Raw genomic sequence first — 12,432 nt, 5'->3', positions numbered from 1 at the left:
GTGAAGGCAGTTCCAACAGTACAACAGAGACTTGTCTACAGGCAGGTAAACGAGAGTCTGCAACAAAGGGGTAACAAAAGCTGCTGGCTGGGCTGCCAATGTTGCACACAAACTTTCATAGGATGAAGATGTCATGGATGAGATCCAGGATGGGAAAACTGAGCCAACACCTGCTGCTTTTCTAATTTTTTTTTCTTAATTTTTTTTTTCTTTTTTTTTTTTTTAATTCTCCTCTCACAAGAGGGGGTGGGTAGACTATACAGAGGAGGGCTGTACAAAACTGGGCACTGGGCAGGCATTTCTTCAGCAGGTAATCCAGGCTCTACCTGTCCTTGAGCTCTCTTGTCACCCGCTTGGTGATGCGTCCACACATCAGGCCGATGAGAAAGAGTACACAGATGCCAACTGTGATCACAGACAGGATGTAATTCTTGGATGGAGAGGTCATAACTTGCATGGCAAGGTCAGAAAAGCCTTCTGCTGGGGCAACCTGGAGGTGAAAAGGGAATAAATCAGCCAAGCTGTGCTTTCCATGCAACCCTCAGCTGTGACATTTACCAGCTTTAGTGTCAGGTACTGCTATTCCCTCCTGTCGTTGTCAGACTTGGCCTGAATCAGAAAAGAGCAGGCCTGCAATGATTCACCTGAAGGAACTGCTGTTCAGGAGGCACCTTTTATAACAGGAAATGCCCCTATTTCATTGCCCCACACCTCTGCAGGAGACTAAGCCCTGTGTACACAAAAGATAGTTTAATTCTGCATTGTTAGGGACGCACCTGAGACACAAAGATGATAAGATTTAAGTTCCAAGAAGACAACCTCATTTCAGTTTTTCTTGACCAAACTCAAAATACTAAACTTCATTTGAAAACAAGAATTTCATTACAGTTGAAGTTTTTCATAAATACCTTGCAACAGAGAGATCTAAGGCATAAAAAAATAGAAATCATTTACATATTCACCTTCGCAGCATAGCTCCACATTTCAATACGATCATTAAGGCGTTTCTTGCATTCAGGCTGCAACCTCACACGCTTATCTTCCAGAGCTTCCATTAAGCATGACATTTCTGTAATGTGCAGAAGATGGTGTTACAAAATAGAAACAGTGGCTTCGATAATATGGTGCAGAGGGGCTCTTCCATTCTCAGGAAGGCTGATGGTTACAAGGTTTTCTAAACAGACCTGGCAGACTATGCCCGAGGCTAGCAATTTCACCAAGATCCATGATCAGTATTGCATTTGGAGATGCAAGAAATTTTGACTTCTAAAAAGAAACTACAGTACGTATCCAATATATAATTCATGTGGTTTACATGAGATTTTATGAAGTCTTATAAATCTGCACCTTCAACGAGCTGTACACTCTGAACTCCATGCCACCAGCCTTTAGAGAGAGCTAAGATCAAATTCAGTTCAGAAAAAACACAGTCTTATCTCCTTAGGCTTGTTAGGAGTTTCCTTTGAACAACAATAAATTTTGAAAGGTTTAACTTCCTGACTTTTCACACGGTCCTGTGAAAAGGAAATGGGATCACAGTGTTCTGGTGCCTACAGAGGGGCTTGGCCAAGTAACTCATGAGCTCGTTTAAACGCTCATATAAGACACAGACATAAAATTTTGTATTTTTGTATTTTTTATTCATGCTACCATACTCGACTAATCCCTGATTAGATGTTTTCTGCTTTGTAGTGAAAAGTTATTTAGTTTGTAGCAAAGAGGCCACAGACTTAGTTAAACTGACTCCAGATTTCTAATGCACAACTGTCAATTCAGGCACTTGCAGGCAGAGTCCTCTCTAAGCTACGGAGTTGCATACAAGGAAAGACTTCTTAACACCCATTCATCTACCACTTCTGTTCCATCCTGCTGCCTACAAATGAGAGGTGGAATTATTTTTTTGTACATAAGATTACACTGGTAAGAAAGGCAGGTTAAGTATCTCAAGACTGAGAAGTTCCATAAGTACAGCACGAGCACTTACGGCGTCCTCTCCCTGGCGGAATGGCAGCACAGTGGTGTTTGATGTCCAGGGCACAGGCTGTGTGGAGCACTGGGTCAACAAATATATCTGCTTTGCTTTCCTTCAGCATGTTGAGCACTTCCTGCAGAGGAGGAAATTACAAGTACATCTCATAAAAAGGAGACAGAACAAAACTCATGCTGATCAATGTCTCTGAAAATTGTATCATCTTTTTAAACCCAGGATCGTGAGAAAATCAACTACTGTCCTTGGATAAGGACATATATAAGGATAAGGACATAATAGGAATGCTGGTTCAGGCTTAATTAAAGGTCCTGGTTTGTTACATTCTTTAAAATACTCATATTAATTGAAAAAATGAAGTCAGTATGCCAGGACTACATCAGTTAGAACTAAAATCAGGTGCCACAGCCATGGCACAATTCATACAGCCCTCAAGCACACAGCCTGGGCCTAGGAAAGCCGGCAATGGAGACAGCATCAAGAAACAGGTTAGTAACAAGAACCTTTGGCAACCATAATCAAGAAAGGATATAAGTCTGTAATTGCAAAGGAGGAACTTTCAACACAATTTTCACTGGCAAATTGAAATTTAATTTAATCACTGCAGGCCAGAACTGAAATGTATAGGGAAATTTCAGCACTCTGTCCTCATAGTAGCAAGAACATGACCTAGGCTATGATATGGAAAAATCAGAGACTTCTTTTTAGAGCATATCCAATTTATTTTCTTTACCTTCTTGCACATCTCAGTTTTTATTTTCAGAAGATTCACTTTCAGACATTCTTCCACCTGCCCAGTCTGCTCCTGAGCTGCTGCTTCTTCTGCACACAAGCTGGAAATCTATTTTGAAAGAGGTGTTTTAACATAAGTAGTTCACAACAATCATTCTACCTTTTAGCACATTTATATCTCAGTATGTTAGTTCATCACAGGGTGCAGCTAAAGAATACATGATGAGATTCCTTCCCCCAAAAAATCCCCAAAGCCAAATGCAGCCTGGCTCATGCAATATGCATAACCCTTTGAAACCCACCAGCAAGAAGTCAATATCGCTGTACTGAGGAGGAGGGTAGGGAAGAAAACAGCATGGGAAGAATGTGAAAGTATGAAATAAGTAACACTTCAAGCATGACCAACTCTGCTACCAAAAGTGAAAACTCAAAAAGCCTGACTGTATTCCAGTTAAGGCTGACAAGACCAGAGAACTGACTTTTTTTTGACAACAGGAAAGAAGTATTTTTCCATAGTCACTGATGAGATCCCAGATGAAAAAATTAACTTCAAATTAGCACTGCACAGGAAACTGCAATTTTTGTGCGCTGGACAGAAGTCACAAGCAGAGCATCTGACTAGCTAGAAGCAGCTCAAAGGGATTTTTTTGTTTTATTTATTGGGAAAGTATGTTTTGAGAAACAAAAATCTTTTACACAAGGGAAGCTTTCATCCTGAAAAAGTAGCTATGGAGTTACTTTCCTACCTCATCAGAACAGTGCATCTGAAGCTGGGGATCCAGCCGATAATCAAGGGCTGATTCCTGGATTATCACTCGGATTTGGTCTTCACAGTCTGGAGAGAGACGCTGTTTGGAAGAGAAAATCATTAACTCACTCAGTGACCTTTGGAAATCAACCACCCTGTACATTAACCTGTATTCTAAACTATTTCTATTTCTATAGGAATATAAAAAACTCCTTTTTGTGTAGCCTGTTACGTATTTTCAACACACCACAAGCCTGAGTTTGATTTGTTATTCAATGACTGTTTATCAGCATGATCTGCACATTTTTCTCATTTGTAGCCACCATTCTACTCACCTGGTCTGCATATTTCAACTTCAGGCATGAGATGACTTGTCCTTCCAACTCTGTATCATCCTTGGCCCTATTCAGGATATTTTGGCAGAATTTTGGTATGTCTGCTTTGCATGCCTTCCTGAGCACAGGATTTAAGCGGTAATCTAACCAGGAGAGATGACAGAACTTCATTAGAACACACATCTTTTCAGATTACAGAGCATAACACTCCGAAAGAGATGGGATAGGAATTTCCTGGGTGACATTATACCATCAAGGAAAATAATTTTTGGGGAAAATAGTATTTTTTCATAACAGAATTTCAAATTGTGAGGTAAGAGCTTCAGGAATAAGGAGGATTCAACAACACATGCTGACCGCTAAGAACTTGACTAAGGTCAGTGCGTACACAGAAAACGACAAAGGAGAATAAAACAAAACTGAGGCTCTTCCAGCCATGCAGAACACCTCAGGCAAGCAAGTTCTGTTTTTATTTCAGAAGAAGATACCTGTGTTCTGTGTAATCTGGCGCTTGGTAATCATCTGCTTGCATTTAGGATCCATCACTTCACTGTTCTTGTTTTGTTTCAAACACTGCAACATGTTTTTTGAATCCGCCTCTGGACAAAACCGCTACAAAAATCCCCAAAACCCAACAAGTTGCATCACTAAAAGCACTTGAAAAAACAAAACCCAAGCCCAACAAGCAGCTTCCAATTAACGGAAGGGAATAATCACCTGCCCAACAGAGAGGTATACACCACACTGCCTAGCCCCAACATCTCAGTGCTACTCTCTGAATTGACTATGGGCAGTAATATCTCTGCTTATGCACTGAGCTGTACAGTCCTGACTGGCCTTACCAAAAGCAAATTGCCTTTATTTTCTATTCTTAAGAAACAGCACACTTGAAAAGAAATACCCACCAAATTAGGTCTCATATCCAACTACTTTTGTTCCCATTTATTTTAGAAACTAGAAAAACAATCTTTTAAGTCTATGCACATACTGCTGTTCTGTGTAAATGCTGCTTGGACAAAGCAATAGTAAAGATTTCATTAGTACCACTCAGGGCAAACTAAGACCACATACAAGGAGAAAGCAGAGAGGAGCTCATTGACAGTAATTTACTCATTCCCACCTTGAATCAGATAGTCAGAAGTGAACTAGCTTACTCAAAATTCAGACCAAGCTACTAATTTCTTTTGTTAGAAACTAATTCTGTGGGTATAAGATAAGGCTTCTACATCTTCAAATCCTCACTATTTTGATGAGATGACTAGTCTCATTTTAAAAGCATGTGCCTGAACTGGAGAGCAAATAACTCTCAGGATGTTCTTCATCAACCAAAATACGGAGTCAGGGCACTGCATACAGACCACACATAGTAGTGTTTCAGGCCTTGGAAATCTGTCTATGGTGAAAGAGTGTCTTATATGAGCATTCACTGCTGCTTTCTACATGGTACCACTTCCAGTTTTCATTTCTAATCTTAAGCTATGCATGGTTTTGCCTGCTTTATCAGTTTGGTAAAAGTCTGTGTGAACTGAAGATTTTACTCTTCCCTTTAACCATAACTTCTTCACCCTTGCTAAAAGCCAATCCAAATCTCAACTGACTGGATGAGGACCGTATTAGGAGCCTCAGCACAGATTCCCTCTTCAATTCTGCTGGTGGTTGAGAAGACAAATTTGTTAGTGCACAGGCTTTGATCAGGAAGTTGAAAGAGAATAGCCCTGAAGAAACCTCAGCCTGATTCAGAATTAAGAAACAGATTACTTTGCAAAAAAAGCAATCATATTTCTGAAAAAGCACAGCAGTGTTGTAACAAGCCTCTGTGGGAATCTGAAAGCTCATTGAGCTCTTATAGCCATCCCAACCTCACCCTCTTAAATGAGCACACTACTATTACCTTGATCATCTGCTTGCAGACTCTCATGAGAGTGTAGTCCAGTTCTGGGTCCATCATCTCTGTCTCCTGCAGTTTAAACACCTTCTGGTGGCACCGTGTACTCAACTGCTTCTTGATTTCTTTCAGGCATTCAATAATCTATAACACAATATCGCAGGCATAATGGACACTGTTGATATGATTCTGTCATAGACAGCCATGTGTTCCCCTAATGACCACTTTTATCTCATTTGGGCAGTTAAGTTCCCAGTGCCTAGATTTTATCAAAGTCATTACCAATCCTTATTTCCAGGGCTTGCTTTAAGCTCCTCTTTTCTCACAAACATTTAACGAGATGAAGAGGGTCTCTTGGACTTATTCCAGAACCACAAATCTCATCCTGCAGACATTATATCTAAGAAGTCTTTAGCAACATTTGCAGTAACCAGCTGCTAATAGCTTAAATCCAGCACAAACTGCAGAATGAAGGGCTCACAGCATTGCATTCACCCAGTATCAATGTTTGTGTACTGGTGGAAAAGAAAGAAATTAACATTCCGAAGTACTACCAAAATATTTGAGTGATATCAAAATGAAAATCTCAAGCTGCCTTATACAGGCAAAAGTGGTCTTCAAAAGTTTTCTGAAATGAAAGTAGAAATTAAATTGTAAATTATTAATCAATTCCATTACCTGAGCATTGCCATAGGGCACGTTCTGGCAGTAATTCTTGATGTCACTTTTACAAGCCTCATACAGTTCTGGTTCAAGTCTGATATCCTCAGTCTGCAGGAAAAATTACAATATAAGCCTTAAAGTAGGACTCGAGACTATTTTACTTTTTTAATCTCTTAACTGAAAACCTCTACTCACAAAAAGAAAGCAACCCTCACAACAGGCATTCCATTTCTTCGAATATAAGGATCTTGGGTGTGAGAAGTGGTGTTAGTAGGAAATCAACTACGGAATTCCCTGCAGCGACCTGTCAGCTTTTTAGACTGAAGAAAGAGTTTAAATCAAACTGTAGAGCCAGCAAGTTGTTTCCACTGCTTCGCCTAAAATCATCACAACTTGTCCAAGACAACTAAAATCTTTCCACATGAAACCTAAAGGACATATTAACAGCCACCCATCTAGTAAGTGATCTGGAGGATGTGAATGAAGTTTCCTGGTTTTGGTGGTGCCCAACATCTGAATTCTTTCATACAAAGGCAAGAGTGCTGCCTCTTCAGTTACGGACCTACTTAAGGTGAAGCTTTGACACTTAAACAGTATCTACAGGACAAAGATCTTAAGAGTTTATTACTGCAAGCACTGCAGCAGGAAGTTGAGAGGCAGCTTTGCCTACCAGAACAAACACTACTCCTATTTATCCACTGAGCAACTTGAAGCAGCTGGAGTCGAGTTGCTTCATCTGTGCTTGTTTCCTCAGTCTGTAAAATGAAGCTTTTGTTCTCTCCTAGAGGATGTTAAGGACATCAGAATGTGTAGCACGTTGCTGTCTAACACTAAACATAATCACTTCTAGCTGAAATTCCAATGACCATTTAGCTTGCCTTAGCCTTCATGAGACTATATTTAAGGTGTTAAAGCAGACAATCAGTACTTTCACCGGGAAGGGCAATTGAGCCTTGTGTTGTAAGAAAAGTGGAAAAAAAAAATAAATAAGATACATCTTACAAATGAGCTTCTTTTTTTTCCCCAAAGGTGGACAAACCAGGAAGCTTTAATTAAAGGACTTCACTAAAAGAGTGGGGAGGACAAGAGTTTCAGGCATGTTTACCATCTCTAGCTCCTCAACACGCAGCTGTTTGCGGCACTTCAGAGAGACCCTGTGCTCCTTGGCATCCTGCAAAGTATCATTGCGCACAGTTGTGCTCAGACAGATCACTACATCCACCCTGCAGAAAAGAACACAGCTTTTTATTCATACACCCTTCACTAAGACCAGCCAAGGTTGATACTGGATCACCACACCAGAGAAACTGACTCCAATAATCCAAACACAGCATAAAGTTCTTGTGCATCTGTGCTTCTGGGTACAGTTCTATGTAGAGTAACTGGATCAGAATTAAAACCTAAATTGTAGTCTAGATCAGCAGACAGGAAAACATTCAAAATCCCACCAACCTCTCTGCTCAGTAAGGCTTCTGCTCTTAAGTCATGTCAGCACTTTAGATAAAGCTTTGCTTCATCTCAGAAATAGATGAAGGTGAATACCTACATAGCGCTGCAAGCAATCCTTTTACACTATGGGAAGGGCATTTACCTCATAAAATGCAAATAGTCTTGCTATCCACAAACAGGACTGACCTTGTATGTAATTTAGCTTTACACTATTGCAGTAGGACATTAAAAAAAATCCCCTTAGACTGCAGTGAATAAACCAGATAAAACGAGGGGGATATTTTCCCTTCCCAGATAAGCAACTAGAACAATAGTATGTTCTGCCTGTTAGAATACAATTAATCTAGCAAGGATATAAGACATCCTGGGACATGCAAGTCACTAATTGTAATAATTACCTAATTTCACAGCAAGTAAAATAAAGAGGACAGGCTTCTATCCAGGAGTAAAGCAGAAGTAATTTCAAGAGGCAGGCCTCTACCTTAGGAACCTGCAGAACACAGTCACTAAGGGAACACATACAAACCAATCAGCCTTTAAAGGAAGTCCAGTGTTTTCTGTCCTATCATGAAATAAATACCCTGTCACTTAATTACATATTTATACAATCAGATTGCTGTTTGGTCAGGCATTACATACTTCTTTTTGATGTTGGGGCACAGTTTCAGCACATCCTCCTTGCAAGCCATTTTAAACTTGTACGAGAATCTGAAGTCTTTCATTTGAACCTGGAAGAGAGAAATGGGGAGAAAAACAACCTCGGTCATCTGGAGTTCTAAAAATAAAGCAAAGTGCTGGCCAAAAAAACCACTTGTTGAATCACACAGTTAGCACACACTTTTGTTCAAGCTTATTAATGTGGAAGCAAGGGGAATGCTGCACTGCTGAAGAAGTTGGGACCCTGTCTACCAAATGCCAAGGGAGGAAAGAAGGGCTGCAAAGAAATAATCTCTAGAAGTGACCATTTATGACCAGGCATGCGAATATAACTGTCTGAATTCACAAGAGCTCTTTAAATACAATGGAAAATCAATTTCAAAGAAGGACCGTTTTCATAATTAGCTAATTTCCAGCAACACCCTGAAAGAACAGAACAGGTTTCCACCCATAGCAGAGAAAAGCATTGCTCACCAGTTGGAAATGAGTAACACCAATTGCACATTTTTCATTCATTTCCTTCTGGTGTTTGTTCTGTATTAGACACTCCATCAGGTCCCCAGAATCAATCTGGTTATCTGCAACCTCCTGAAAAAGAGATGAAAGGCTAAAAATTAACTACTTTTACAAGTCTTGGGTTTTACGCTCTTTTGGCCCATTATGATCAGGAAATATGGAACTTACAGCCCCACTCTCCATGGTGAGCTCACTATTACCTGACCACCCTCAAGTTGTACCACACAATTCCAGTACACAACTATGTTCATACAGTTCAGAAAAGAACCATCTCAGAAACACACTTCAGACCCAGGAGAACACACTGCAAAGACTCAGTGCCTACGTGACATTATAATTAGGTGCCTCCAGTGCTCTTTAACTACTCAGCCCTACACCAGTGAAGGTATTTCAGCAATGCTGAGCAACTGCACAGAGTAGAGTGGTTAGACACACTGCATGAATGTAAAGGAGAAGGAAAATAATCTAGTACTTAACTCACTGTAAAGAGTGACTCTTGCCAATTACAGAGCAATTTTCATCTTCAAACTAGTTTTTATGCTAGGGCTCTGACAACAGCATAAACACTAGATGGAACTAAGAATTTTTATTTCAGGGTGATTTTTTAATTAAAGACTTTTGGAAATTATTACCTCTGATTTTACTTTTGAGGTATACCAAGAACTAAGAATAAAACTCTATCTAACCATTCCCATGGAATTTTTCCTTAAAGATATTTACACTACTACAGAGTACTCACATGACAGAATGTCTGGATAATGGGCTCACATGCTCTCATCAGCAAGGCTTCAATTTGAATGTCCTGCAGAAAATAGTTTTTCATTTTCACAGTCAATGCACAAGAGAAAAAGATTCTGGAAAAAAACTGTGATAACAACTCAAACTCAGCCCAGTTTACAGGGTTTTGAAAAATGCGATCCAGATAGTTTTGCCCCTTAGCTCTGGAAATCCCGGTGTTCACTCCTGCCAACATGGCAAATGCAAGACAAATCTACCAGCTTAAGGGAAAATCCTAGTCTCCAGAAAAACCTCCTGACTTGGATAATTCAGTCACTCTCCTCCAAACTGGGTGCTAGAGCATTAGAAATTACCTTACAGCTAGGCAGGAGTTGAAGATCTGGCATAGTTCTGAGAAAACCAAAGTTTCTAACCACTGGAAGGAAACTTTCCCTAGGGCACAGTGTAAATTTTAAATATGGGGAACAGTCTGGGTCTTGACAGTTAAATACAGAGCTTCATAAAAGAAGTAAAACTGCCAACATCACTGGAAATCTCTACTGATGTACCTGGTGGGTATTGCTTGCAAAATTTTTGTGACTAGGAGGGAAGCTGCACTACAATACTGAAAACTGCTTGCAAGCTAGACCAAAATCTCAAGTCCCATCACGTATCTTGACTTGTGTTAAAGTTAACTGGGTTCCTGTGCAAATGTTAGTTTTAGTACCGTAAATGATCTTTAAAGCAGGAGAAATGCCATCAACAGTCTAAAATCCCAAACTGTTCATTTCTGCTCCTCAAGAACCTCCAGCAAAACTTCCTTTGCATGGAGTAAAAATTATGTATTTTGCTCCCAGATCCTAGCTGCATTTTTACAGCTCCTCTAACCTCAGGTTTTTTCATCATTATTAAAATGGCATGCTTAATGAGACATGCTTATCTATTCCCTTTACCCCAGGCTGAAAACCACTCACCTCAGACTCCAGCTCAGTGAGGTTTCCCACTACGTCTCTGCAATCAGACACCAAGTCATCAAGATGGTCCTGAAGGCACTCCAGCTCCTACAGAAACAGACATTTTAGTGTGCAATCCAAGAACCCAAGATGAAATCTTGGGCTTAAAACATTGTTACACATGTGAAACTGCCCTTCTTTTTGTAAAGTGTTGAATTTCATTTAATACCAGTCCTCTATTAGCATTCCCAGAGCATACACATATAGTAATGATTGAAAATGTGGGTCTAGGATGTTACCATTTGTTTTCAAAAGCTGCATGATGTGCTTTCACTTCTGGAATATCCCATTTAATTTGCCCTTTTCATAACCTCAAAGAGAGGTTAGTTACTCAGTCTACGATGAGCACTTCAAAAAGACAGTGATGTCTACAGCATCTGCTGCAGAATGGTCCCTTCACTACAGCCCTCATAAGGCACAGTAATTTAACATGAAAGTATCTGTTGAAACTTTGTTAAGTAGCTGCAGATGTTAGTTCATTCTGTATAAACACAGGAAGTACATCAGTATTTGCCAAATGGATATGGGATAAAGTTTATGTGGGAAATATCAAGCTTGTAATAGAATATTACAAATAGGAGGTTGAGGGTTGCTTTTTTTACGCCCTTTTTGCAAACTATCCCCTTCTCATTCCACTAACATTTGAACACGCAAAGCTCCTTTTCACCACCTGTATCAGTCTGGTGCAGATTGTATTTCAAACTGCACTCATTTTTAACATGTTCCCCACAACTAAGAGAGAGCAAGACATCCCTTTATCCCTTTTTTGTCCTTCCCACCCCTCCAGCTTTGCAAACAAAGTAGCAGTGATATTGTGCACAGTACCTGTCCTGTCTCTGTTTTTTCACTGCACCACTTCCCCAAGTCAATCATGCACTTGTCCTGGAGGGTTGGGTCCAGCTTTACATCCATGGCTCGCTGATGGAGGATTCTCTGGACCTCTGCTCTACACTCCCGTGATAGCTGCAAAGAGAACAGGGACTGTTTGGCATATGGGGTCCTTAAATCCACACAGGGCAAACAGGATGCTGCCATGTAAGGTTCTGAGAGTGACCACGAATGCCACCATCAACCACAGAAGGCACAGAAGTCCTGCACTGCTCAACAGGGACCTGCCAGGGCCTCCACAAGAAATGTGTGTTTCTAAAGAGCTTGGAGCTCTGTCATTTAGTTTAGATAGAGGCTCCTCTCATTCCATTAAGCTTAATTTTATATTCTTAAATCTCTACTTTGCTTTATGAAAGAGATGTCAGACCAGGTCCCCAGGTTATCTGCTACACCTTCACTCATGGCTACAGACCGATTCTGGAGAAGAAAATCAAAGCAACTCATGCCCCTAATACAAAATGGGAAGCCCAGAATGAGGCAACATAGTCCAGCTGTAATTTCTTCTCAGCAATCCTCACTGCAGGACATCAGAGTCAGCACTTGCAAGACAGGAAGAAACAAACTGTAGGAAACTAAGGGATACTGGTGTGGTGCTTAACTGACCTAAACTGCACCAGTCGAAGCTTAAAGCTTCATACATTCAAAAATCCAAGCCACTGGAAGTTACCTAGCATTCTGTCAACAGCACTGGAAACAAATACAGGTCTAACCTCCCATGAGTTTGCTTCCAAGACTGAATTTCAAAATGACAGCTGCTCCCTTAGCCTAATTTCCAAAGAAAAACACATTTAAAAACCTTTTCTCTCTCTGATAGATTATTTGCAGGGTGGCTATTGATTTCT

General features: G+C 40.3%; 1 protein-coding gene across 1 annotated transcript in view; it reads right to left on the bottom strand.

The window, feature by feature from the left end:
* Positions 1-314: 314 nt before the first annotated feature.
* The window catches only part of GLG1 (golgi glycoprotein 1), a gene marked incomplete at its 5' end in the record, with an annotated part of 77,678 nt that continues 65,560 nt past the window's right edge, over positions 315-12,432 (bottom strand). Inside the window, 15 exons of the mRNA XM_083870109.1 lie at positions 315-490; positions 963-1,069; positions 1,985-2,105; positions 2,721-2,828; positions 3,466-3,567; positions 3,803-3,945; positions 4,291-4,414; positions 5,694-5,831; positions 6,366-6,458; positions 7,456-7,573; positions 8,439-8,527; positions 8,931-9,044; positions 9,712-9,774; positions 10,664-10,750; positions 11,528-11,665. Of these exons, the coding sequence (XP_083726235.1) occupies positions 323-490; positions 963-1,069; positions 1,985-2,105; positions 2,721-2,828; positions 3,466-3,567; positions 3,803-3,945; positions 4,291-4,414; positions 5,694-5,831; positions 6,366-6,458; positions 7,456-7,573; positions 8,439-8,527; positions 8,931-9,044; positions 9,712-9,774; positions 10,664-10,750; positions 11,528-11,665 (1,713 nt within the window). The 3' untranslated portion in view covers positions 315-322. The remainder of the gene's footprint in view (positions 491-962; positions 1,070-1,984; positions 2,106-2,720; positions 2,829-3,465; positions 3,568-3,802; positions 3,946-4,290; positions 4,415-5,693; positions 5,832-6,365; positions 6,459-7,455; positions 7,574-8,438; positions 8,528-8,930; positions 9,045-9,711; positions 9,775-10,663; positions 10,751-11,527; positions 11,666-12,432) is intronic.

This window comes from Zosterops lateralis, assembly GCF_965231275.1.
Source record: "Zosterops lateralis genome assembly, chromosome: 12".
Classification (NCBI taxonomy): Eukaryota; Metazoa; Chordata; class Aves; order Passeriformes; family Zosteropidae; genus Zosterops; species Zosterops lateralis.
Note: the sequence above shows the minus strand (reverse complement) of the source record. Positions and strands in the feature narration are given on the sequence as shown.